The sequence below is a fragment of the Sphaerodactylus townsendi genome, linkage group LG03 (assembly GCF_021028975.2).
Source record: "Sphaerodactylus townsendi isolate TG3544 linkage group LG03, MPM_Stown_v2.3, whole genome shotgun sequence".
NCBI classification, from domain to species: domain Eukaryota; kingdom Metazoa; phylum Chordata; class Lepidosauria; order Squamata; family Sphaerodactylidae; genus Sphaerodactylus; species Sphaerodactylus townsendi.
The window spans coordinates 120,749,709-120,777,054 of NC_059427.1; the positions used below are offsets into that span (position 1 = coordinate 120,749,709).

The following is a 27,346-nucleotide window of genomic DNA, read 5'->3' on the forward strand; positions in this document are numbered from 1 at the left end:
AAGCCGGGGGGGGGGGGGGGCTGCACCCAGAAGTCTAGGGCTGGGCAACCTGCCACACTACTGTTGTGCTTTACCTACAGCCTAACCAGCAAAGGGGAAGCCACACAAGCTATTCCCTCAATGAAAAGCCACCTTGATGATGGCATCAGCAAACTATTTTTGAACTGGATCACTCACTGGTCGTAGTTTGGGAGGGGCAACTCGTTCTCCATTATGAGCTCCCCAATTCCAGACTTCAGCGTTATGTCAAAACAAGGCAAAATAACTTGAGTACACATTGATCACAACAATGTATGTAAATATATTGGTTTATTTCAAGAAAGATCAATGTAGTGTTCAGACACAAAACGCTTGATTAATTTTCTGATTTGAACAGAACAGCTACAAAAATAGATTCTACCAAGTCTGCCAATCCATTTAACAGTACCGTAACATGACAAAAAAAACCTTTTCAATTTCCTTATTTTAAAAGTTTCCAGCAGCTACAGTAACCTAAGTGATATATTATTCCATTCAGTTTTTTTTAAAAAAAGCACACTTCTAAAATAGGTCTCTATTAAACAAAAACACCCATTATGATTTTTTAAAAATGTACAAAACAATCTTAATCAGAGGTAAAAGTATATTGAAAACTCTGTGCCCAACACAGCAAAAATTATAATTTAAAACCCATTCCAGTAGAATTTTTTTTTAAAAAAGAAAAGAACTGTGCAAACATTTGAAGAACTGTAAAAACATATGAAGAGGCATGATGGGAAAAGGAGCACAAGATAATCATTCCAGCCTGTGTGCAAGACTAACAAGGAAGAGAGAGCTTCAAGTGAGGCACAGCGCAGAAGAAGAGAAAGAGGTCAGTGTCCAACTAAGGTTCAGTCTTGCAAGTTAATTCAAGGCCATGATCAGTGGATGCATCTCCCCAGGGATGGCAGGCAGTAATATTATGGCACTCTTTCCAAAATGCCAGACGTCACAGTGACACCACCAGAACACACTCATTCTGCTAGGGAGAAAAAATTACATCGTTGTTCCATGCCATTAACAGAATCTAACACAAGAAGTACATAAAGCCTCATGAGACTCAAATACGAATTGGGAAAACAATAATCTTTGCTACACGCTAGGAGCCCCTAGCACAAATTTGGCCCATTATATATATTTCCACAAACGTGGCTGCTCTTATGTTTTTGGTGGCTGCTGCCAGAGGAACATCCTATATAATAACCCTGAAGCTTTCACAATAAATTCTACTCGCTGGTACAGATTGGGGGTGGGGAAATTTGCCACCAGTATGCTGAGTAATAGCAAATTCAAGCCCAGCTCCACTTTTCCCTGGCAAAACTGTTTCAATATCCTTTGACAAATCATAAGAGCCAACTTGAAGGCCCTATTCTGTTAGCAGAAATTGCTGCAGAATTCCAGGAGGCCAGAGAGAGGCCTCATCCTCACTATCCCCTGGACCTCCAGATCAGGCAGCATGTTTATTAAGCATATATTGAACTCTGGCTGGATTCTCAGCTGCAGCCTGCCTTAAAAAGAGAACTGCAGAATACGGGAGGAGCATGGGGATAAAAATCTTCCTTCTCGGCTCTTTACCAGATGTTTTTGGCAGTGGTGAACCGACATGGAAAGACTCTAAAAAGCCTTATTGGCTGCTGTTATCTCAGGAAGCATCTCAGGATTGCATTAAGGTAACAAAAACAGCTGAAGATGAGCAAACACCTTGTTTTTCTTACAACTATTTTGGGATAGGTCAGGGGTAGGGAACCTGCGGCTCTCCAGATGTTCAGGAACTACAATTCCCATCAGCCCCTACCAGCATGGCCAATTGGCCATGCTGACAGAGGCTGATGGGAATTGTAGTTCCTGAACATCTGGAGAGCCGCAGGTTCCCTACCCCTGGGATAGGTATATGTAACCACCCAAATGGCCAAGTGATCAGATTGCCAGCAGTCATTTACCCCCATTTCAGTGCACCTGTCTTTCCCTAACAGCTCTCCATTAGGCTATGTTTCCTAATGTGAAGCATTAAAAAGCCTGCATGCCTCCCCCAGCTTTCTTAAGACACATGCCTCTTTCTCCCTCACACATGACATAAGTGCTCCAGCTCACATAGATGCTGGCACAAATGCACTATAATCTAGAGCAGCCATAAACTGTGGAAATTGCATCTAACAATGAATCACATCATTTCAGGATGCTCAAGATGCTCTGGGTTAGTGCAGTAATGTTTATTCTGAAGTCCGTTACTATGAAACAAGGATATGCAATTCATACTGACAAGTTGTTCCTCCCTATACTTAATTGTCCAAAAGCTTAATCAATACTTTGAGAATTTACAGTGATCTTTCTTATAGGAGATCACAGCCTGGGATTTGGCTTGAGAGAATACTATCGTGTTAGAATGCACAGACAATATTGAGGAAAGTTCCCTTACCTCCTCCATTGCTTAGTCTGTGTCCTAATTGCATTCGTTTTGAAATTCTGTCACCGTAGCTCCTACAGAGACAACAAAATTGTTACCCTAACAAAGTCATGATGTGGCAGACACCCAATGCTCTTCTATTCCTATGTACCACTGCCTTGTCCGATAGCAAATACTCCCAGTCCTAGAGTAGCTACATAACCATATTTTATACAATTAAAAGGTCACCGAGTCAGAATTCTCCTTTCGTGAAAAAAGAAATGAAGATCCAGTGCCACAAAAAGGAACTGTTGGGAACATCATATTCCCTTTTATCATCTCTGTCAAGGAGTTGTGTATAATGTTTACTTAAAAATCTACTAAGCCTTACTGAAGTTTTTTTAAAAAAATACTGGCCTCTATGACACCTCAAAGGTTCATTGACTGCTGTACAGGTTTAGTGCTTGCAGCTGATGTTTATAAGGGGAATGGCCTTCACAATTCGAAGGATGATATGTCCTTGACGATTATAGACCCTCTTAATTGGCCATGATTCCCAACTGGTGAAGTCATCTTTCAAAGTTTGGGAATAAAAAGATAACTGAATTCTGGTGAGGTCTGCCCAATTGAGATCCTGATTGGCACTGGGTAAATTATCTGATGTGAGAGCCATTTCTTTATAACTTTACCTTATGTTGCCATCAAGAATTCATTCTTATTCTGATCTCGATACTGTCCTGAGTCTTTTGGCTTTTGCTTATCAGTCTGTACTGACTTTAATTTATCGGAGGTATTCAAAGACTTTGCTTGCTCCTCAGAACTAAAGCTACCCTAATATGCCACGCAGATTATAAAGACCAGACTATTATTGATAATATTTGCTTCTTTTTACCTTTTTCATTAATCTGCTGCACCATATGCCACTGTATTATGCCTGCCTTTGTTTTTCCTTTTGTTTGTTTTAATAAACTTTTAATATTTTTTAAATATGGTTTTGTGTGCGGGTTAAAAAAAAAGGAACTCACGGACAGGAGACAGGCAGGGAGCCGGGAGCCTTGAGACCCTCCCAGCTCAGTTTTTCCCCCTCTATTCCAGTGGACTTTTCATTGTACCTAAAACTGCATATTTTTCCTGGTCTCTTAAAAACAAAGGATTTCTTGACCTAAGTACCCATTATTCACAAGATTGGGATAGCACACCTCTCAAACCCACTCTGGGAGAAAAGCCTTTCGTAAAAATTCAGGGGAGAGTATTTTCCCCTCATGAGATCACGTTTGAGAACGTGCCAAGGAAAACCCCCTGAAGGACAGGAACTGTTAGGCAATCCAAGTCTGCTAAAACGTCCATTCAGGTCTCTGTGCCTTCTCCTTTCTGTCATCTGAACAGATACCACCAAGGAAAACACTCACCCTCTTCCACCTTCCAGAGTGCTCTGTATTTCCTTCAGAACTTCTAAATGAAGACAAAAACAAACCAGTCACAGGAAATAAATGAAAGTCTGCAAACGGCTCCAGTATTATTGGTTTGAAAACTACTCATGGTCTCTAAGGTTCCTGCAAGCTTTTCGTGTCTGCAGAGTGTATCTACCTGTGGTTGTGTTATACTCACATCTGATTTAGATTTGACAGTTATTGCATTTTCAGTTGTGATTGTACTTGATGATAACGCCCTTTCACATTTCAGCATCCAATGTTGTTATTACAACTTTGGGTGCCTGTCTGTTTTGCTGACTGAGGTGCCGTTCCTTTGGGTTTATTTTTCGGATCTAAGAATCCTTGGCAAAGTTCAGAGATTTTACCCATAACAAGGAATTTTCTTTTGCCATGTTGACTGTGTTTTGAACACATTTCCTTCTTGAAATAAAAATTTTAAAAGTAGAATCTATCTAGTGGGTTGTAATTAAAACGCCATCTTTTAAGGAAAATGGGATTTATAAATTGTTTTTTACTCAGATTGTATATTTTTAGAACATACTGTTGCTGGAAGCTTCGCTGATTCCAGCTTGAGGCAACTTACAATTAAAAACTAAAGTATAAAACAGAAGCCATTAAAGACACATTTCTTTCAAGAATATATGGCGCCTTCAGCACACGCAAAATAATGCGTTATCAAACCACTTTCACAACTGTTTGCAAGTGGATTTTAACATTCCGCACAGTTTCAAAGAGCACTGAAAGCAGTTTGAAAGTGCATTATTCTGCATGTGCAGAAGGAGCCTCAGTATCACTCAACAGGTGCTGCTGGAGACTGATGCTACCAAAGCTACCTGAGGAATAATTCACATGCCAACAGGAAGTTCTGCTCAAATTATATAAATATTTGTCCCTTGAACTGCATTTTTAGCAACCCCCTTTAAAGTAAACCATCAGACTTCCTGCGGATACCCACTTTTATATCATTACATGTGGTTAAGAACAGGTGTAGGCTAATCTGAAAGAACCGGGTTTGATTCCCTGCTCTGCTGCTTGAGCTGTGGAGGCTTATGTGGGGAATTCAGATTAGCCTGTGCACGCCAACACATGCCAGCTGGGTGACCTTGGGCTAGTCACAGTTCTTCTGAGCTCTCTCAGCCCCACCTGCCTCACAGGGTGTTTGTTGTGAGGGGGGAAGGGAAAGGAGTTTGTAAGCCCCTTTGAGTCTCCTACAGGAGAGAAAGGGGAGATATAAATCCAACTCTTCTTCTACTGGAGTGAAAAAATTGGGATTGGCCTGGAACCAAGTGGACCCATTTCAGGCCAATCCCAAAAGAAAACCTGACCCCACAAAGGAAGTAATATTTTCCTTACTCTCATCATTGAGCAGGGCACATTCCATCAACTTTCCAGGCTTCCTCTCTGAAAAAGAACATGTAGAAAGTTAGAAGACAGTAAATTCCCATAGTGCAACATATAAAAATTCAGAAGCCAAAAACAGTCATTCCAGCTTATCCACCCAAGAAGAAAAATAGGTTAAGCTTATCTCCAGAATTTGATAAAAGCTAGTCCTGCTACTCCCCTTTGACCGTCTCTTATCCTCAAAAGGATTGAAGGTCACGATGCGGGTATTTGGATAACAGCCCACATTTCGTTGTTTTTACCTCCAGTGCCTTTGAGCCACAGAAGGCCGACTTCCATATAATTTTTTCTAGGTTTCTGTAGTTAAGAAAGCCAACAGCAAACTCAATAGCTTTAGCAATGACACAGAGATCAGCTTTTTAAAAATGCTTGTTTGGAGGCATGTCCCAACATCTGGCCACCTGAGGAGCACAGCCAGTTAAACTGGTGGGAACCCTCTTCATGCAACCTAGCCAGCCAAAACACACTACTTGACACATTGCACTGTCAAAATTCAGTACCATAGTTGCACAATGTTGCCACTAGCCTTGGCTTGCCATCTGATTTATTCATGTCAAGATTGCTGGCACCAACTCAAGCTTTCTAGCTCACTGAGCCTACTGCCAGTACAGCAGTTATTCTCTGTGTAGCTCCCATTCCCACCTCAAATATAAAGACACTCGCAGGGGGAAAGAAACATCCACGCAACATGCATACGTGCAATCTTTGCAAAAGGATCGAAAGACTGCAGGAAAGGGAGAAGGGACATGGAAGATGGATGATCAGGGATATTGAATATGGTTGTTCAACCCTCTCCCCCCTATACACCTTGGCTTAGATGTCAAGCTGGAGCAAAACCCTCATGTGGAAGTAGTCACCTACATTGACATCTATTTCCCACTTTTTAAATAAACAACATGCGGGACACTAAGCAGAAATTCAACTTCGTGCATTCATGTCTTGCTTACCATCTCCACCCTGTTCACTAGAGCCCCGTCCTGATTCTCTGCTGTAGAAGACAGGAAAAGTAGACAATGAGACAAATGGCCACAAAAGATTCCCTGCCAAGACCTGACCAGTCAGAAATGAGCTCACCCTGGGCTGGCCTATAGAACCTAGAAAAATTACCTGGACGTTGATGTGAGCAACTTGTAAAGTTATGTACGACCGGTTCACATTGCGCTGCTTTGAAAGCTATCTGTGACCTTTAACAACTTAATACCCCCAAAACACACAGAACCGTTTAGCAGAGCCTTGGTTTTCAAGCCCTGTAGGTCATAAAGCTTGTGTCTTGCCTATCCTACTTTGGACTACAGATTCACAGGATGAATTCCCCCTCCATATGAAGCAAATTCATGGCTCACAGAAATCTAGCAAATCAAGGACCAACGTTTTAGCCTAGCCTCCTCCCTTGTATACAATTTCTATGCGGAGAGATTTATTTCATAGAGGGGAACGTTAGTTTTGGATAGAGAAACGATCAATAATGCAACCTCCCTGCCCTGCGACCTGCAGCAATGTAGCACAAAGGTTTTCTACCCCAGTAAACAATGAGCCACAGTGTCCTCAGTTTTTGATCGCTTTTTATCACAGATAGGGCAGACACATAACCAGGTGACCATTTTCTACCTGGTTTATGGGGCTTTGTTTTGTGGCATTTTCTTGTGCAGCTGCAGAAATCTCTGAATAAGTTACAGATGGGGACATGACACTGAACATTTCTGAAACGACTTCTCTTTTGAAAAAGAATAATGTAACAGGATGACAAACAAGTGCGGCCTTGCAAACAGGTTGCAAGATGAGCAGAGGCATATCCTTGCCCACGGTGAGCATGAAGCTCCTTGGCTGCAACTTTCTCCTGCTTTAAGGGTGAGCGGACTGTTGCCATGCCAGAAGGCACCCCTTCAGTGCCAGTGAACTACCGGTTAGGTCACTTGGAAACACTGCAAGCATTCGTACTTTGATTTCTTTGAAGCCTTTTCCATGCCAGGCATGTTGTGTGCATAGTTATTGCTTGTGTTTTCAGGTGCTTCTACCAGACAGCGTGGTTCAACTAGCCACTTTGTGGAAAGGGAAAACCTCTCAAATTCCGATGGGGAGATGAGGTAGAACCCTGCAAAGACAGAAGAAGAAAAAAAAATGCAAGCTATGCATTTAGGCACACCCACAGAACACCAGTATATGGAAGAACTGGGATTTCCGAAAAGGTGTATTTGCATTATTCCCACCCAGACTAATGCTGTACGCTTATGCGGAAGCTTGTCTAAAAGCTTATGTGCGACAGGGAATGGGAAGTTTTTCATTTCCATTACCCTTAAAATTTACTTGGAAGCAAGTTCCCTTGAAGAAAGTAAGATTATCTTCAGAGTAAATCTGGCATTGAAATTTTATGCTGCAGCAAGCTGTTATGGAATTTTAGATTTGCTTTTGAGAAAGAGAATATGGTGGATGGCAGAGAGATTTAGAAATTATTAATCCTGGATGGATTGTAAGCATAAGAACAAACCTGCTGGATCAGACCAGAGTCCATCTAGTCCAGCACTCTGCTACTCGCAGTGGCCCACCAGGTGTCTTTGGGAGCTCACGTGCAGGATGTGAAAGCAATGGCCTTCTGTTGCTCCTGAGCACCTGGACTGTTAAGGCATTTGCGAAATTCGAGATTGGAGGATCAAGATTGCGGCGCCATGTAGATCGACTTCTCTCTCCATAAATCTATCCAGGTTTCCCCTCTTTTTAAAGCTATCCAAGCAGTGGCTATCACCACCTCCTGTGGCAGCATATTCCAAACACTCAATCACGCATTAGCGTGAATAAATGTTTCCTTTGCATAACCAGAATTCTTCCCCCCTGCATTTTCGGTATGTATGTCCCCCCTGGTTCTAGTATTGTGAGAAAGCAGAGAAAATTTCTCTCTGTTACTACATTTTCTACCCCATGCATAATTCACAGCATAGGACTTCCATCATATCCCTCAGTCAGCCGTCTCCTCTCCAAAACTGTATAGTCCCAAACGCTGCAGCCTCTCCTCATAAGGAAGATGCTCCAATCCTTCAATCAACCTTGTTGCCCTTCTCTGCACTTTTTCTATCTCTTCGATATCCTTTTTGAGATGTGGCGACCAGAACTGAACACAGTACTCCAAGTGCGGTCGCACCACTGCTTTATATAAGGGCATGACAGTCTTTGCAGTTGCATTATCAATTCCTTTCCTAATTATCCCCAGCATAGAGTTTGCCTTTTTCACAGCTGCCATGCATTGAGTTGACATTCCTTTTTCCTAAGAAACCTCCGATTCTTATCAAGGCTTATAACAGTGGTTCTCAACCTGCTTTAATACAGTTCCTCGTGTTGTGGTGACCCCCAACCCTAACATTTATCCATTTTACAGATGAAGAACACTGATGCAGAGAGTCTCAGGTGACCCCTGTGAAAGGGTCGTTTGACCCCCAGGTTGAGAACCACTGGCTTATAACATGGATGGCCATGTTGGCAGGCAAACCCCATCCTCCTTAAAAGCTGGCTTTAAGTAAGCAGAAGCATTCCAGAGAAAGCAGCACTAAGGTCATGCCACAATTTATTATGAAAGTCACTTCCATTTGAATATTTGTTTTGCTGCAAAAGCTTGTGCTGAGTCATTTGGTCCGAATTTCTGTTGTTGGTTCTTTCTACCCACTGACATACATCTTCAATTTCCTAGGTATTGTGCATAGCTGAAAAATAGGTCATTGTCCACATCTCAGAATAAAATGTTTCCAAAGCAGTCACAACATCAGCAGAACTTGTGGATGATCATAGTGTTACCTTGTCCATATCTGGTGAACACACAGGAGGCAATGCCACTTACATCCTCCTTGCGGATGCAGGGATTTCGCACTTGTATTTTGAGGACAGGCAAGGAAATGATGTGAATGTCTCCTAAGTTGGTCAGAACAGCCAGGTTGTTCTCACTATATTCATCCTTATTGCTAGCAAAGTTGGCAACTGTCACCTTCCGCACCCGACAGCCTTCCAAGGCGGTCAACTTGAGCTTCAGTTTGGAGCTGACCTTTGGCAATGTGAAAATCTGCCAACACAAGTAAGCAATGTTATATTCATCCACCATAATACAAACTTCCATGTGTAGAAAAGGTAGGAGTACAACAAACAAACAAAGAACCTTTAATGGCATTACAACATTATATACATAGATCCACTTAACCCAATAGAGGGAAGCTAAAATAAATGGACAGGTAGAGAAGGCTGATGTTCAGGATCTGCTCCTAAAGCGTTGTTTTATATACAGGTCCAAAAATTTGGTGACTGCATCAAATAGCATCACTACTGGAGCCAGTCCAACAGAAAGGCGATCTTTTGCAAGCTTCAGATGCATACTCTTTTTTGAGCAGCAGAGGTGACAGGTGCGACTCTAGGTCCAGGGTCCGGTGGATAATAAAGTAGAATATGATCTATGGTGAGTCTGGGTTACAGTTCCCATTGCGGCATAGCCTTAGGTGGTAAGCGGTTTTAACCAATTTCCCTGCCGAGTACGGGCGTTATGGAAGGGCATTGCAACGGGCCAGCGTCATTGTTAATTACGTTTCATTGAGTCTGGGCACGGTTATTTCGCGTAGGCATTGAGCCCCTTTATTACCAGTGTAGGATATGCCTCGAGCTTTTGGGGCGGGAGAGTAAGTCCTGGAAGCTTTTTTCAATAGGGTTCGACGCTCCTCGGTCGTCAACCTTCTCCTCAGTAGCTGGAAAGTCTCTTTAGAAGGTAGCATGGCCAGATAATCCAAAGAGTAGCCTAATTTGTTGATTTTTGTTTCTATATCGCCCTACCCATTCCGAAAGTGACAAGCGAAGTCTTGAGGGCTTTTATATGACAAGCGAGGCCGTATCGCTGGTCATGCATTTTCGCGCATGCATTATTATGCGCGGCGCTTCAAGGCATGCTCTTGGTTCTCTGGTGAGATGCTGCCCGCTCGCGCGTTAATAGGTATGTATAAGTAACGCAGTGAGGCATGCCCAAAAGTTTAAATAAGAAGCGAGATTGTACTCGCTCAGCTGTGTTGGACCAGGAGCCTATCCAAAGTGGGACTCCATATAATAGTTGCTGGGGTAGGAGTAGTGGATGTGAGGGCGATCTGGCTGCGACATCTGTCACCCCATTGATCGCCAGGGTTGATTCGGCTGATCTGGCTGGCTGGGCGGGTGTCCCCTGCCTCCCTCGCCGCTCCATGTGCGTCCCTCCCGAGGCTGCGCGCTCGGTGGGGGAGGACGACCATCCCGGGTGGAGGTAGGAGTAGTTTCTTGGAGAGCCAGCACAGTGTAGTGGTTAAGAGTGGCAGACTCTTATCTGGTGAATTGAATTTGTTTCCCCACTCCTACACAGGAAGCCTGCTGACCTTGGGCCAGTCACAGTTCTCTCAGAACTCTCTTAGCACCACCTATCTCACAAGGTGTCTGTTGTGGGGAGGAGAAGGAAAAGGAGTTTGTAAACCACCTTGAGTCTCTCTTTCTGTCAATAGGGAATAGTGTAGCTTTCCACAAGCAGCAAGCAAGTGGCTTGCTTTTGTCACCTCTCATGGCAGGATGCAGAGTACTTCACAAGTAGCAAAACTACAATATTGGGATGGAATTCTACCATCTCCAGTTCTCACAGTTTCCAGCACAACCCACCTCTCTAGATTGCAGTAAACAGCTAGATTACCTTCAAGATCAACCAAGTAGCTAGACTTTTCCCTTTGTTATGTGAAGTACAATTATCAGATTAGGTGCACTGAAAAAAAAAAAAGAACTGGACAGAGGAAGCTAAAAAACCCTGTTGTCTTAATCTAAATGGATGCTCTTTTCCACTCCAGAGATGGCTTTCTACAGAGGGCGTAACTGACCTCAGCATCCAGCAAGATCCAGTTTAAGGCGGTCAAGAAGAAATTAATTCCTCCAAGTTTCTTGGCTGTGGCATTTCAGTGAAATACATGCACATGCATATGGGTAGACACACCATACCTACCTTGAGCTGTTCTTCAGACACCACGAGAAGCTGGTGGCTGCCCTGCATATCAGGGCTCTTGGAAAGGTCATGTGCTACTTCCAGAGGCTCTGGGAGAGGAGTGCTGCGACCGTCCAGCACAAGAATCCCCACAACAGGTGCTCTGTGCATGAGTTGGATCTCTTTGGCTGTGAATGATGCAAACAGAACTATACATCAGATATACACAAGGCTTCACCCAAAAACGCCAAGAAGTAAACCACTCTACAATGCACACTTCCACCTTCAACTGGATTTGCTGGATTCCAAAACAGCCAATATATTTATTTGTAATGTTCAGTCTGCCAAAGCATTCCAGGTTCTTGTCCTGGAAGTGGAAACTTTTAATGGAACATTTTAAAAATATTTAATAATTTGGGATTTGTTCTTCTATTTGCCCACATGCTTTGTCACATAGGCACTCAAATTTCTGAACAGGAAGGTAAATATCCTACAGACATTCAGATATAGTTGCAGTCTCAGGGACTTGGTTAGATGATCTTCAAGACCCCTTGATAATAATTCTATTGTAGAGGAAAATTTTCTGGAGTTTGGGCAAGACAAAAAGAATACAAAGATGGAGACAAGAGTAATTTTACAAAAGCCTTTACGTGCATTATCGTAAGTGGTCAGGAACGCTAGGACCTACAATACTCAAGAGCTTGCGTCTGATAAAATAGGTTCCAAGTTCCGGGCTACGATAAATTGGATAGCCTTAACAGTGCCATGGGACTTTTGTTTGCTGCAGCAAATAATACAGATGCCCTACTGAAATTGGACAGGTTCAGAATCCTAGATTTCTATATTAAAATCTTTTGGATTATTTCTTACAGAACACACACATTGCTTTTGAAACAAAACACATTGCTCAAGAAGCCTCAGGGTTCCAGGAGAAGTCTCTTTGCTGGAGGCTAAATTCTAAATTTTAGGATGGAAAGTACAGATGTTGGGCCCTAATGGTGGAGACAGCCATTTAACTAAATTTGCATGGCTCACTCACCCTGCTCTGCCTTGACTGGCTCATCCATTCTCCTCTCAGCTGGAGGTACACGCAGAGAGAAGGCATACACGGTGCCGCCATTGGTGCCAGCCCACAAGGAGGGACAGTGTCGAGAACCTGAAACAGAAGCCATGAGCAGAATGCTCATGTTTGTGTACTGCAACTGAAGCAAAGCAAATCTATAGACGCATGAACAGGGTCAAGCTAAAAGTTATAGAGGGAAGGATGTGTACACAGCAGCCACACTTCAGATCAAGCTCTAACATGTTTGCAAGGATAAACCCTTTCTGGTTTTCCTGATACAAACTTTAAAAAACCCTCCATGCAACTTCTCCCATGAAGGAAAAGATACAGACACCACGTGAGACCCTAGATTTTACCCCCAGAGGCCAAGTAGCAGCTCTTAGAATGTTGAAGACAGGGTAACCCCCCCGCCCCCCCATGTCCAACCTGAATCTACCCTCGAACTTATGTTTACACTTTTTAAAGACACAGGGTTATCTGTTCACAGATCTGCTGTCTGGTTTAGCCCACAAAAAGAAGTTTCAGTAAAGTATGTGGGAAACATAAATATAAAGAATAATTGGTGATATTTGTTGGGAGGCTATAGCTTTTTTTAAAAAAATTACTAGAACAGTTAAAGAAGAAGAGTTTGGATTTATACCCCACCTTTCTCTCCTGTAAGGAGACTCAAGGTGGCTTACAAGCTCCTTTCCCTTCCTTAAAGCAGTTCCCTCTAGACTGAATTCCTCTGCATGAATCAGCAAGGCCCTGTTTTACATTAGCCAAAGAGCTTAATGCAGGAGGTCACACAGCCCAGCTGACTCATCAAATCCCCATTCTCACAGCTTCCAATACAGGAGCACATGCAAGTCAAAAGGGAGATGCCCATCGCACTCACTGTCTCTTAAGAAGGTGTCAGCAAAGTACAAAGTGCGAACAAAACCAGTGAAGGAATCTTCTGCAGACCGTGCTTCAATCTTCCGCTGGACTGGAGCTAGTTCTATCTCTTGTAATGCATCTTGGTCATACCTGGGAATTCCCTCTTGCACCTTTCCACAACACAAAATGGATAACAAGCAAATAAAGCTTCATCAGTGTAGCCTCTCTCAAGCAGGCAGTTATTGTAATGCAACTATTAAAAAATACACCATGAATATTGCCTGGGAATAGAAATATTGTTAAGCAACTTCCAAGGCAGCTTTCTCTTACAGTGCCAGCTACTTACTGTGTGATTAATGCTCAACATTTGGATGCCTGATACAACAAACAAACCTTTTAAAAGAGAATGCTTTAAATGCTGCATACTACCTCTCGCTAAGATTCATTCACACCTCTACAACAGCAGGTATAAAACAACTGCAAACACACTAAAAGACAACACAGGCATTTTGCCAGCACTCCTTCAAGGAAGTCAGCACAAATTTGCTTCAAGGACATATCCAACTGCTGGAATCTCCTCCTGAAAAATACCAGGGCTTCAAAGGGAAAAAGCAAAATATAACACTGCCATGAATTAATCTGCCTTCAAAACAACAAATTAATTAGGCATGTGAAGCCAAGCAAGGTATTGCTTTACCTCAGCAGTTCGCCGCTTTCTATTGGACACCCTACTCCTTCGCATCCTTCGGAAGGATTGACGGAGGGACTTCTTTAAGGATTTCACCCTGGAAAGAGGGCCCTCCAAGGCCAGCTGGTCACTTGGATGCAGGGTGCACCTACGATGAAACCAACAGAATGGGTCACTTACATATTCTGATCAGCCACCAGTAAAGCAGAAATCATGCGTACAATATTTTAAAACATGGAGGCCTTTGTAAGGCAACAAGGGGCACTTGCTGCTTCAACCACAGGGCGAGTGGAATATCTCCATCTTACAAGCCCTATGGGATTGAATGAAATCTGTATTGTTAGATGTATTGTTGAAGGCTTTCACGGCCGGATTCAACTGGTTGTGGTGGGTTTTTCGGGCTGTGTGGCGTGGTCTGGTGGATCTTGCTCCTAACGTTTCGCCTGCATCTGTGGCTGGCATGGTCAGAGTCTGTTACACAGTGTGTAACAGACTTCCCTCTGTGTGGGACTTACAGACTTACACAGTGTGTAACAGACTTACACAGTGTGTAACAGACTTCCCACTGCGATACACCTCTGAAGATGCCAGCCACAGATGAGGCGAAACGTTAGGAACAAGATCCACCAGACCACGGCCACACAGCCCGGAAAACCCACCAAAACCAGCAAGATTTAGAGTTGGGAGTGATTTTGTATGTTTTCAGGAAACACTTACTTAACAAAGACCAGACGCTTCTGCTGATGATCAAAAAGCCCAAAGCCGTGGCTCGTACCAAAGGCCACCAGCTTCCATTCAGAGTGAAGAGCTAGTGATGTAACCACTGCTGGTGGTTGACACTGAACCAAGACAAAAGGCTGAAAGCCAGGCTCAAACCGAACAGGCCCTTCTCTGGCTTTAAGCCGTTCATGGCCTTTCCACCTATAGCCCTCTTGATCCTGGAGAAGGTCTGCTTCTGCATGGTCGATCACTTGCTCTGCTTCTTCGTCATTTAGTTCCATCACAAGTACCTAGTGGGGACAAAAAAGTTCACTCAGGACCGCTCTCAGCACTGCAAATTATTACACACTATTGGTTAGGATGCTTGGAGTTATTAGTTCATCTGTCTTCCACAACAGTTCAATATTGCACTAAATAAACAATGAAAGTTGTTTAAAAAAACCTATGCACAATCTATGGACATCTGACAATCAGTGGACATCTAAGGGTCCACTGCATCCCCAGGCAGTCCCTAAATTCTGACCTATTTAAAGAAATTTATGTTCCTTGTACTAATATTTTTAGCAAAACGCTCTTGATATTATATTGTCAATTTTTGTCACAATTTTTGGCAAGTTTCTTCTTGCCTACCTTGTTTGGGCAAGACTTTAACTTTTTAAAGCAAGCTTTCTTGCCTGTTAAGACTTCCCTGACTTTGCTCATTAGCTGCACTGGCCACCTTTCCAGTTTGGTGGTGGAACCTTTTTTAGTTTTAAAAACTCATGCCATACTCTATGAAATTCACAATGGATGTTTATATGCCTGTGCATGTGCCATTTGTTGAATCCTGGTTGGTCTTTCCTATCCAGTATCAGTGACCCAAATATATCGAACCATGTGTATGCACTGACCTTCCATAGCTGATGCAGCAACAGAGGTATCTCAACAGATCAATGGGTCCTGTGACAGGGACCTTTTCAATTAAATTTCAATTAAATTTCAATTACATGGAAAGTGCAACTCTGCCCCACATAATAATAATAATAATAATAATAATAATAATAATAATAATAATAATAATAATAATAATAATAAGAAGAAGAAGAAGAAGAAGAAGAAGAAGAGGAGGAGGAGGAGGAGGAGGAGGAGGAGGAGGAGGAGGAGGAGGAGGAGGAGGAGGAGTTTGGATTTATATCCCCCCTTTCTCTCCTGCAGGAGACTCAAAGGGGCTTACAATCTCCTTGCCCTTCCCCCCTCACAACAAACACCCTGTGAGGTAGGTGAGGCTGAGAGAGCTCCGAGAAACTGTGACTAGCCCAAGGTCACCCAGCTGGCGTGTGTGGGAGTGCACAGGCTAATCTGAATTCCTCAGATAAGCCTCCACAGCACAGGCGGCAGAGCTGGGAATGAAACCCGGTTCCTCCAGATTAGATACACGCGCTCTTAACCTCCTACGCCACTGTTGCTCTTAGCCTTTCAAGACTAACGTTCTTCATTTATGTTGCTTGATAGGGAAATGAAGAAAACGTTGTGGACAAAGCAGCAGCCAGCAAGCCAATCCGGAAGTTTCTCACATAGCACACTAGATAATGGAAGCTTCCTTCCCAGTTTGCTCCATTAAACTGATAACTGTATTCAAGCAGAGTTGCTATTAATAGCCAGGTGACTAAAACGAAACAAGAATTCAGAAAAGAGATGAATTCAAAAAGACCAGCATACTGAACATGATTAGGCTGAAGTAGCCTTAATTGCAATTTGGCTGGCTGAGTGGCAGATATATCCGTACCAAAGATGCAGAGATGTCAGAATAGAAGATGCACAATGAATACTGTGAACAGACATACAGAGAGCTGATTTGCTAGTGTTAGTGATAACTTCCCCCCCCTTCCTCTGGAGTGGGTATTAGAGTCTGATTAATGAGGACTTCGTTCCCAAAACCTGTTTAAACCAAAGTTCAATTCAAGAATATATAAAACAATGCTTGGCTGTGCACCACATAGAAAGTGTATAGAAAGCATCTGCTCCCTCAACCCCTAGTATTATAAACTTTCCAGGTCATTTAGGCAGCCTGTTCCTTCATCTTTCACTTGGAACAAAAATAAAATCACCCAGGAGGAGAGCAGCATTTATGCGGAACCCTCGTGAGACCATCTGGCCAGTGGAAGAGCATGCCTCAAACCACCCACCAAAATCTGGCTAGTACATTTTAATACCTGCCCAGCTGTTCCTGCTACAGCCAAGTAGCCACTGTACTTGCATAGGAAGATCTTCTGGATTCCAAGCCTGGGGTCATCACTGTAAGGGTCGAAGGAGCCAACCTAGTATGGCAGGGAGGGAAGAAACAAAGAGACCGCCTCAGCGTGAAGCAAGAACTGATACAACAGACTGGTTCTTTTGCAGGTACGCTGCAGCAGACCTTGCCCACATTATGGACATCTCACCTTGCGCAGTGGAGGCCACTCATCGTCCCCCATTTGGTTCATATTGTCATTGGGGTCAGCATCTGTGAGGAACACTCTCACGGTACTCAACTTATACAAGAGGCTCAAACAGACACCGGATGCGTTCCAGAACCGCACTGTCCCATCCTCGTGCCTGATGGAAAAGAATCAAGAAAAAGACAAGCAGTTCGTACCAATGTCACTGCCAACTACCCAGGCCACAACAACCCTGCAGGGTTTAGAGGAGTGTTGAGACATATACCAGGATGAGCAGTCAGATGGAACACTGATCACAGGCCTATTTGATGCACATTAATCATTGCCGAGCACAAGAGTCTGCATTCATACAAGACAGCCTCATCATTCCCAGCAAGGAAAAAGTCAGGAGTTGCTTTTACGAACGCTTGCCTGCTTTGCCATTTGACTGATGAACCCCAGGGATCCTCAGAACAGGGTCTGAAAACCACTGGGGAAAACTCCTTTCTGTATTTATTTCCACATATTCTTCAGCAACTCTTTGATCTGGCTGGAGGGAATTTTTGTCCATGGTAATGACAGCTCTAGAAAGCTTTTGTTACATTGTCCGACAACTTAATTAAGGGACAAAACTACAAGGAGAATTCCACATGAATTAGAGAGGACTCCTATGAACAAGCAAGATTCGTACAAAGGAGTTTGGAGAAGCACAATTGGCAGATTTACATGGCAATTAATTGCATGCAAAACTTCATGTGGCTCTATCTGAGACACCATGGGTCTGCTTGTTATACTCAGCAAGGGAACAGAAAAGGCTAACCTGATGAATAGCCTAACGGAGATTTCTGAAGTTAGTTTGTATCCCATGAGGATTTATGAAGTCTAGTGAAAGGATGTCAAATTTGGTCATCTCTACCCAAAATCAGGGCACATGATTCTCAAGAATATCAAACACTGCATCTCCTACATGCTCCTGTACTTGGGGAGCACAGTGGCAGGATGCCTAGACCTTTCAGTGGGACAATTTTTATCAGAAATCTGGTCAGGAATCCTCTGCAGATTTTTGCACAGTTTTAAATAGTTTTCAATGTTCTACATCATAGGTGTCAAACTCACGGCCCTCCAGATGTTATGGACTACAGTCCCCATCATCCCCTGCCAGCAATGTATCTAGATGCAATGTGCTGGCAGGGGATAATGGGGACTGTAGTCCATAACATCTGGAGGGCTGTGAGTTTGACACCTATGTTCTAGATGAAAAACAGTAATAAAGTTAGAATGCGGAGAGGAAGAGACAAACACATACACACAAGCAAACAACTACTGGCACCATTGCTCTCTTGTACCTCACAAGTCCGTTCATTTTTTTCAGTGAGAGGCCTGGCCTGGCCCCTTCAGAAAATGTCACCAATCATTATCAACGCACTACAGACTGGGCAGTCTTCAAAATGGTCAATATTTTAATTTCCCTTTCAGTCTTAGGACCCTCACATTACACTATCTGACTGTCAGTCAAAAGTCAGTTATCTCTGCCAAGAGTCTCCACTCTGCCTTCATAAAAGTAACCTGAAGGAAGTCCTCTGTTTCTTTACTTACCCAGTAAGCAGCAAGTCCCTTTGGGGAGGATCAGGAGCTAAGCTGGTACCTCCATCAATTGGCCATGGCTAAGGAAACATATTGGGATGGGGCACAAAGAATACAGCTTTAAAAACAGTAAATACACATATGCAGAAAGAGGAAAGGGAAGGAGAAATCATTCAACAGCAAATCTATCCAGATTAGTCCTTGTTGGATTAAGGTTAGAGATCAGTTCCAAAAGGTTTTACTAGCCAATGTCTTCTTGCTAAGACTTAATAGTAAAGGTGGGAAGGAATGCATTAAGCTACATTCTCTGTCAACAGAAGCAGGAAACACTCTTGAGATGCAGTCCATTTTTACTGTGCACCAGTAAGGCCAGAGAACATTCCTGCCACCTTCAAGAGTTCTAACAACTGATCATTTGAGTCTGCCATGTATTAATTATCTGTATCTAAATGCACACAGTGCAAGATGGCATAACAATCAAAAGCTTTAAAAATCCACATTAATCCACACATTCTGCAATCAGTAATGCGGGTGAAGTTACAGCAGAGAGGAAGGAGGAGGGTTTGGATTTATACCATGTTTTTCTCTCCTGTAAGGAGTCTCAAAGCAGCTTACAGACCCCTTCCCTTCCCCTCCCCACAACAGACACCTTGAGATGTGAGTGGGGCTGTAAGAGTCCTCAGAGAACTGTGATTAGTCCAAGGTCACCCACCAGGCATCATGTAGGAGCAAGGAAACAGACTGAGTTAACCAGATAAGAGTGCACCTACTGATGTGGAGGAGTGGGAAATCAAACCTGGTTCTTCAGATTACAGTCCACCTGCTCTTAATCACTACACTATGCTGCCTCTTAGCAAAGTACCATGCAAGTCATATTCAAGATGCATAATTTGGTTATTTCTTTAGTGGAAGAGGAAGAATGCTTTAAAAAGACGTGGAAAGCAAAGCAGAAGGGACAGTTTTCAAGTCAAATCCATCCAGTGCTCACACAGGCCCCTTTCAATGCACTTTGAAGCTGGATTCCACAGTGCGGAATAGCAAAATCCACTTTCAAACAATTGTGAAAGTGGATTGAATGTGCATTATTCTGCATGTGTGGAAGAGGCCACAAGGAACAACGGATTTAGATCAAATTTATTCAGACTGGTCACTGAATCAGACTCTTCCACCTCTTTCAGAGTGTTCATCTGACTGAATCCCAATGCACAGAACATCCAGTGAGCAACCTGACATTCTTTGCATTATACCAAGATTTGTTACAGTTCCAAGGACTGCAGGGCAATGTTTTTCTGAGGTTTTAATCTGCATTGGGTATTATTCATATTTCTGTAACCCCATGGGGGCAAAACCTTGTTGTTGAGCAAGCTTCCGATTTAACTTTCTGATCTATACTCCCATCCAAACTACTACTTTAAGAGTGCACATCCTCCTTGACTATTTGTGGATCTAAAACTTCCCCATAAGGTTTCTTTCCCTTTCACTCAATCAAGCAGTAGCAACAATTACTCTATAAATCAAGATTTACACAGGTTTTTGGGCAGGTACTTCATTCTGTGTTACAGAAGGTATTCCAAATTTTCCCAGCAGTGTTAACAGTTAATTGGATTATGGACTGGGAATGAATTACCTACACGTGTTTGAGACTGAATTTAAGATTTAAATGTTACAGATTCCTTCCTCCATTAAAAAGCAAAAATGTTTTTTAAAAACCGAGATACAATCTAAGATGGTTAATTTGAAAAATTCACAGCAACTGTAGATTTTAACTGGTTGTTGTGGGTTTTCCAGGCTGTGTGTGGTCTGGTAGCTCTTGTTCCTAACGTTTTGCTTACATCTGTGGCTGGCATCTTCAGAGATGTATCCAGTGGTGGGATTCAAATTATTTAACAATTGGTTGTATACAAGCACCATTTTAACAACCAGTTCTGCCAAAGTGATGCGAACCTGCTGAATCCCACCACTGGGTGTATCACAGAGAGAAGTCTGTTACACACTGTGTCTAGTCTTCTCTCTGTGATACACCGCTGAAGATGCCAGTCACAGATGCAGGCAAAACATTAGGAACAAGACCTTCCAGACCATGGCCACACAGTACGGAAAACCCACAACAACCATTTGTTGAATCCGGCCATGAAAGCCTCCGACAATATGTTGATTTTAAATTAATTCCAGCTCTACCAAACAAGTGCCTGTCATACCATGTTGGAGAAGTGAGAGTTCTGTTTGTTCCCTGCGCTGATTATCCTTTCCCACAGCTTCAGTGGAATATTGGAGACATGATGGGAACAGGTAATAGCTGAGCAGTGAAGGGATGCAAGATACGGGGGTGGGACGGAAGGCCATCCTGGAGACTTGAGGTCTATTACCACCAGCTCTTCCTCTGCTAGCACCAACATTGCAGATGGGTCATCAAACTCTGCAGGAAGAAGATACTCAAAGACTTCATGCAGGAAAGCAAGAGTGCATTCAGTAATAAATATTAGGAGAAGGCCAGTGATTTAAATATGTGTCAGATTCCATCAAGTGCATTAGGGAACCTCATGGTACTCTCAGCTGCGGGCACGGCAAAAACAGAGTCAGTTCTTGTATTAAGGACTGCTTTACAGGACCCTTTGTGAGGTCCTCTCAGTAGTAGAAAAATGAGAAAGCACCCACATGGAACATAAGAACACCTGCTGGATCAGAGCATTAGTCCATTTAGGCCAGCATCCTAGCTCACACAGTGGCCAACCAGTTTCTCTGGCCAACCAGTTTCTCAAATGTCAAAGAAGTTTATGTAAGCAAGCACCCCCCACCCCCACCCTCACCCCCAAATCTATGGACTGCCTCCAGTGCCATTAACAACCTTGTGGCATTGCTCATGCATACTGGAATTTCAACCTGAATGGATCGCAGTTAGATTCTTCCTGTACCTAGAAGAGAAGTGCAAATGATACCAGCACCATTCCCCACTGTGTTTGCAGAAACATTTTACTTGTGGCTGGAATCCCAACCTACTCTGAAGGCAATGCAGCAATCCAGAATTCAAACTACTGCAATACCTGAAGTATCACGGAACAGCTGACAGAGAAGACATGCAAACAAATCTGTCCCCTCTGGATATCAAATTAAAACAACTTGGCATGTTGAACACTGCATTATATAAAAGAATGTTACTGTACCCAAACTGTACTCTTGGCAGGGCGTTATGTAGATCGCAGATGGCTAGAAGTTGTTTGTAATGTGTCTAGATACACTGTATACTGTAAGATGCAAATCCAAATAACTGGTACTGGAAACGTCCTGTCCAGACCATGAAAGTTTAATAAAGGCTTCCTAACAATACAAGTGCAATTGCATAAGCACTGCACATTAACATAAGTGGATTTGGTATACAGAGTGACCTACTCCTTCAGCCAGCTGAGAAGTGTCTCTAAGGAGCATATGAGGTGAACCAAGGCAGATTCCCACTAGGCTTAGGCAACTGGTTACAGGGAAGCTGGCCAGCCACAGAAACCTCAAATGACTGAACAGCTTCCTGAATTAACCATGGAACAGCTACAACTTCCTCCATCAGTTCATGCATTCATGTGTGTACTGTAAGAAGGGCACTGTTAACAGCTGGAAAATTGAGAACGTCAGCCACAGAAAGAGACTTGCAGGAATTCCACTTGTGTCATCCACAGTTGTGGCTTCCACTAAAGGATACAGTGGGATGCCGCCTGTAACTTGATAACAGACCCACCCAGTGGGAGACACATCATTTTCCTCCACACACAAGAATGTGATTGTATTATTTACTGCCTCTTGTCTGGTGATCCTCACAGGTTTAGATGGCAGATCAGAGTGCACCCAGGACCCTCTCATCTCCTCTGCCCTCCGTGAGGTCCCCATACTTGCACCTCCTTTTCCACACCTGTATGCATGTCCTCCCTCCATTGGCACCTGGCAGGGTGTGGCTGGGATTGCAACTGCTGTTGCCACCAAATGTGCTTCCTCTCTGTGACAATCTTCCCCAATGGTGGTGCACGTGGCAGGAAGCAGGTCTGGTGGAGTGCTAAATAAAGCTGGGGGGAAGCGCACACTGGTGGACGGTTGGGCAGGCATGCAGTCAAAGGGTCTGTGTTAGTGGGTCCTGCCAGAAGGCCTGGTAGTTGCACTATCTCAGCATATGCTGACATCAACATTGGGTAATTAAAGATGGGGGTAAAAATGGAAGAAGGGTCAAGGGCTTTGTATGAAACTGCCTTATCCTTTAGATTCACAGGCATTACATTTATCCCACTCTTCATCTCATGGCAGCATCCATGCCTATTTTATCCTGACACAAATGCTGTGTACAGGCTGAAGGATGATGACAGACCTATCAGATTTAGGGCAGGCTGGATGTTCTATTCAGTACACTACACTAGTTCTCAAAAAACATAAGTCTGTAGTTGCAAAGCTACAAGATTTCTCATAACTGCAGAGTGTACACTCTTGCTCTTTTAATCTTTTGATCTATTTTGCCAGAATAAGAGACAACAATTGTATACCAGCAGAACAGTCTGACTTCTGTCTTGCCAACACAGCCGCTTGTTTACAATACTAATGTAAATACTAATGGTTCAGGCTCAGTGTCAGTGAAAATCCAAACAGTAATTAAGGACCATATTGCTGATAGAAGTTATAAAACGAGGCTCTATCATTATGAACACAGTGTTGTTTCAGCATTTTTCACATCTTAAAACAATAGCTATTTAGCCTCTCCCAACTTTTATAATCTTATACTTTCAGTCCACCACATAAGATTCTTCAAATATGTCTCTGTTCCATCACAAGAATTGATCAGACTTAGCTAGTATTCCACACTGATCTGAAAGTGGTCGATAATCTGCACATCTGGCATTTCAGTACTCCCAAAGTTGATCTAACTGAATTTTATTCTTCAGAAGTTAAAAGCCGACTGTCTTCCACATACCTGCAAGTGGATCAGGACTGGCAATGACAAAGAAGTCTATCACTCGTGATGTGAAGTCAAAGGCTATTTGCTGATTGCCGTGAATAACAGAAATGCTGTGTCGATCACCGAAACTTGCTCGTGGCATCCCTCCTTGAAATATAATGTAAGGAAGCCTGGGGGAATGAGGTTTAGGCACATGTGAATTACGGTACTTCATGGTCAGAAGTGTTTCCCTGATTTTTCAGGATTTTTGGAGGATGCTTGAAATATAAGCCCTACTCCAAAAATAAGCCCTACTGGTAGTTACAGATCAGGATGGTGTGATCCAGCAGGGTGCTCCCTGCCAATGAGGATGCAGCTTGCATCACACGTGACGGGGAAGAAACGGGGCTGCCAGAGCCTGCCTTAATGAATTGTGAAGGTACCATATTTCCCCGAATATAAAACATCCCCCGAAAATAAGCCCTAATGCATCTTTTGGTGCAAAAATTAATATAAGACCCTGTTTTATTTTTGGGGAAACACGGTAAATCCAAAACATGCATATTTAATATCAAATATGCACGTTTGGGATTTATAAGCATCATATTTTGTAGCTGAGGTGGAGCAAGTCTATCTTTGATTGTGCTTGATTTTTTCCCCCACTACACCAATTATTTGTTCATTTGTTTTTAACCAGGAGTGAGGTAAGCCGTTCTAGTGACAAGAGCATCTTCTTCCTTTTGTGACATCTTTGTCAGGGGTATCTGATAAAGTGAGCTCAAAAGCTCACACTCCAAAACTCTTGTTGGTCTCTAAGATGCCACAGGACTCAAATCTACTTGTTCTTCCTTCTGAAAACAGCTATAGTGCAACTCCTGAACTTCTATAACATCATCTTTAAACACAATCAAACCATCAGAATAAGCAGACTTCAGAATGAATCACAAACCAGAAGTTTAAGAAGAAGAGTTGGATTTATATCCCCCCTTTCTCTCCTGCAAGGAGACTCAAAGGGGCTACAAACTCCTTTCCCTTCCCCACTCACAACAAACACCCTGTGAGGTAGGTGGGGCTGAGAGAGCTTTAAAGAACTGTGACTAGCCCAAGGTCACCCAGCTGGCATGTGTTGGAGCGTACAGGCTAATCTGAATTCCCCAGATAAGCTTCCACAGCTCAAGCAGCAGAGTGGGGAATCAAACCTGGTTCCTCCAGATCAGAGTACACCTGCTCTTAACCACTATGCCACTGCTGCTTAAAAGAACATTTTAAGCACTCGGGTGTTTTATAGGTGGTGGTGGAAAGGGCCATCAAGTTACAGCTGACGTATGGTGACCCGATAGGTTTTTCAAGGCAAGAAACATTTGGAGGTGGTTTGCTGTTGGCTCCACAACCCAGCCCAGGTATTCCTTAAAGGTTTTTCATCCAAACGCTAGCCAGGTCTGACTCTTTTTAGCTTCTGACAAGCTTGAGCTAGCCTGGGCTATCCAGATTGAGGTTTTATTCGGGTCACACTATTGACACACAGGGTATTTTAGGGATGTTCAGCTGGCTGCAGCTGTCTAGCCAGCGGCATCTCTGATTACTAAAGGTTACTCTGGCACTTATGGGCAATGGCAGGAAAAAACAGTCATCCCCAAAGTACCTACCCATTTTTTGCTATTTGCCAGTAGATCTTGGTGATGGCCTTGCAAGGAAAAGGACCTAGAAGGACAAATTTATAAGATTATCTGCTTTAAATACACTGTAGTTGAAAGTTCACACAACTATGAGAAATGGCTGGAATACATCCGGTTTCATGTTGTTACACTAATACAAAAAGCTTGACTTCCTGATGCATGGGAGAATAGAATCATAATTTATATATCTAGACAACTCCACCACACAAACCACACAGACACTGCAATCAGAAGCACCGTCAAAATACATGTAATGGAGGTTACCTTCTCTAGAAGATACTGGGACCTGCAGGATAAGGCAGGAATACTCAGGCCTGGTTCAGCGACAATGGCAATCATGGTTTATTGCTAAGTGAATGAGAGCAGTGGGTCCTTCGACTTGAGTGTTTCCTCCTCCCCGCGCACAAGTTCATAATTAGAAATGAGCATTTTTGCAACAAACCCACCATTTGCCATTTAATCCAATGAAATCACATTTTGTGCTTCAACTATAAAACCGTCCATTTGCAATATTGGTTTGTAAGGAAAACACAGACCGTAGTTTGTTTAGATAAAATGGCAAACCCATTTGCCACGAAAGCAGAAAGTAGATTGCTGTACAGGGCGGTGTAACAGAGAGTGCATGGTACCCAAAGGAACCTCACCACCACCACCCTAGTCCATTTATATAGTGGGAAGCCATGGTTTATTGGTACATGTAAACCTACACTTAAGCTCTCCCTAAGATTTCCAACAGAATACTGCCTAGATTCCTCCTTTACAGTTTTCAAGTCCTCAGAGCTGCAGGAGTTACCATCTCATTCACAAAACATTTCCCATCACAAGTGTCAAGACTTACCATAACCTATATGACTTTAGAAGCACCAAGCCAGGAGCAGCCTACCACTTACATATTGTGACCAGCCTGATAACTTCCCTGTCTTTGCACTCTCAGGCAGGGAGTAAGAAGAGATACTATCCTTCTGCTGGATGCTGACAAGTTACCTTCTGCTTTGCATGTTACAAGTTGCTCAAGCCTTCATAAATACACACCAAATCAAGCATGTCACAAAAGAAATGCATGCCCGGCTGTAAACATACTAACCATAAGGCATTTTACTTTCCAGTGGCTCAGGCTGCCTATCATCACTTGAAACTGGCCACTGAATATAACTCCCATCAGAATGGCAGCTGACGATTTGATGGCCGTTCTTCTGCCAAAAGAGGTTTTCCAGTTGCTAAAGATAAGGAGGGGAAAAAAAACATCAAAGTCCAAAGTGGCCACAGAAGCATTTTACATAATTGCCTAAGAGCTGGAATGAGTTGATGACTCACTTTCAACTAATGGGCACACAACTCATGAAGTGAGTCCTGCGTGTCCATTGGATGGAAGTGAGTCCCTCACATTCCAACTGCCTTCCCCCATCCATCCATCCGTCCGTCCGTCCATCCGTCCGTCCGTCCGCCCGCCCGCCCACCCACCCACCTACCTTCTCCCACCCCCCAAAGGCCAAGCTGGGCCAGTCCCCTGCTCTTTCTCCCTCCCTCCCTCCCTCCCTCCCTCAAAACCAATCGGGGGGACCTACCTGTCCTCCTTCACCGCGTGCCCCCCAAGCAGCTTGCCTACCTGCCACCACCTCTGCCACCTCCTGCCACTTTTCCTGCCTGCCCAGTTCCCCGCCTGCCCTCACATGCCCCACCCTGTCTAGAGCCTGCTGTAATCTTTACTATAGACTCCTATGTAGTACACTCCTAGCTATACTCCTAGTTCACTTATATCTTACCAAGAACTCTGTGGATCTATCAGTCATAGAATCTGGTATGCCAAGAATGGTTTGAGAAACCTCAGTTGGTTTCTAGCCATTATGGCTGTGAAGAAGATGCTTGTGCTGTGCCCAACAAAAGATTGACAAGATTTTCAGTACCCTGCAAAACAATTTGTCCCCTTTTCTTGCAAGGATCTTGTTTCCTTGCCTTCACTAACTCAAAACTTACCTTCATTTCCACCATAGCAAACCATACTCAAAACATTCTAACAGGTTATTTTCTAAACCCTGCTCCTTAGAACACATGCATACCTGATTTCCAAGAAAATGGTGCATTGCTTTGTTGCTTTTCAAGTCCCAGAGAACAATCAGGCCTCTATTGTATCCAATCAAGATCTGGTTGGGATTCTGGGGATGTTCCTTTAAGGATTCTACCAATTCAAGTGACCGTCTAGTTCGATAATCTTCTGGCACCCTGTGAGAAAGTGGAGGGTAACTAAACATCAATGTCATGCTACCCATTACATT

The 27,346-nt window shown here is 43.3% G+C and overlaps 1 protein-coding gene across 2 annotated transcripts; it reads right to left on the reverse strand.

Annotated features, from left to right (window-relative positions):
- Positions 1–292: 292 nt before the first annotated feature.
- LLGL2 (LLGL scribble cell polarity complex component 2) lies at positions 293–27,346 on the reverse strand. Of its 2 annotated transcripts, none has more exons than XM_048490590.1 (20): positions 27,131–27,346; positions 26,158–26,290; positions 25,044–25,098; positions 23,434–23,588; positions 20,693–20,910; positions 18,507–18,574; positions 16,935–17,088; positions 16,707–16,811; positions 14,512–14,804; positions 13,804–13,942; positions 13,126–13,276; positions 12,225–12,341; positions 11,207–11,373; positions 9,016–9,277; positions 7,174–7,327; positions 6,183–6,223; positions 5,188–5,235; positions 3,811–3,853; positions 2,435–2,496; positions 293–997 (listed from the first exon to the last, which is right to left on the reverse strand). In XM_048490590.1, exons 1-20 carry the CDS (start codon positions 27,338–27,340, stop codon positions 993–995), a joined length of 2,580 nt encoding a protein of 859 aa, XP_048346547.1. In that variant the 5' UTR covers positions 27,341–27,346; the 3' UTR covers positions 293–992. The 2 variants fall into 2 exon arrangements, with proteins under 2 accessions (XP_048346547.1, XP_048346546.1); XM_048490589.1 differs by having other exon boundaries at positions 293–1,000.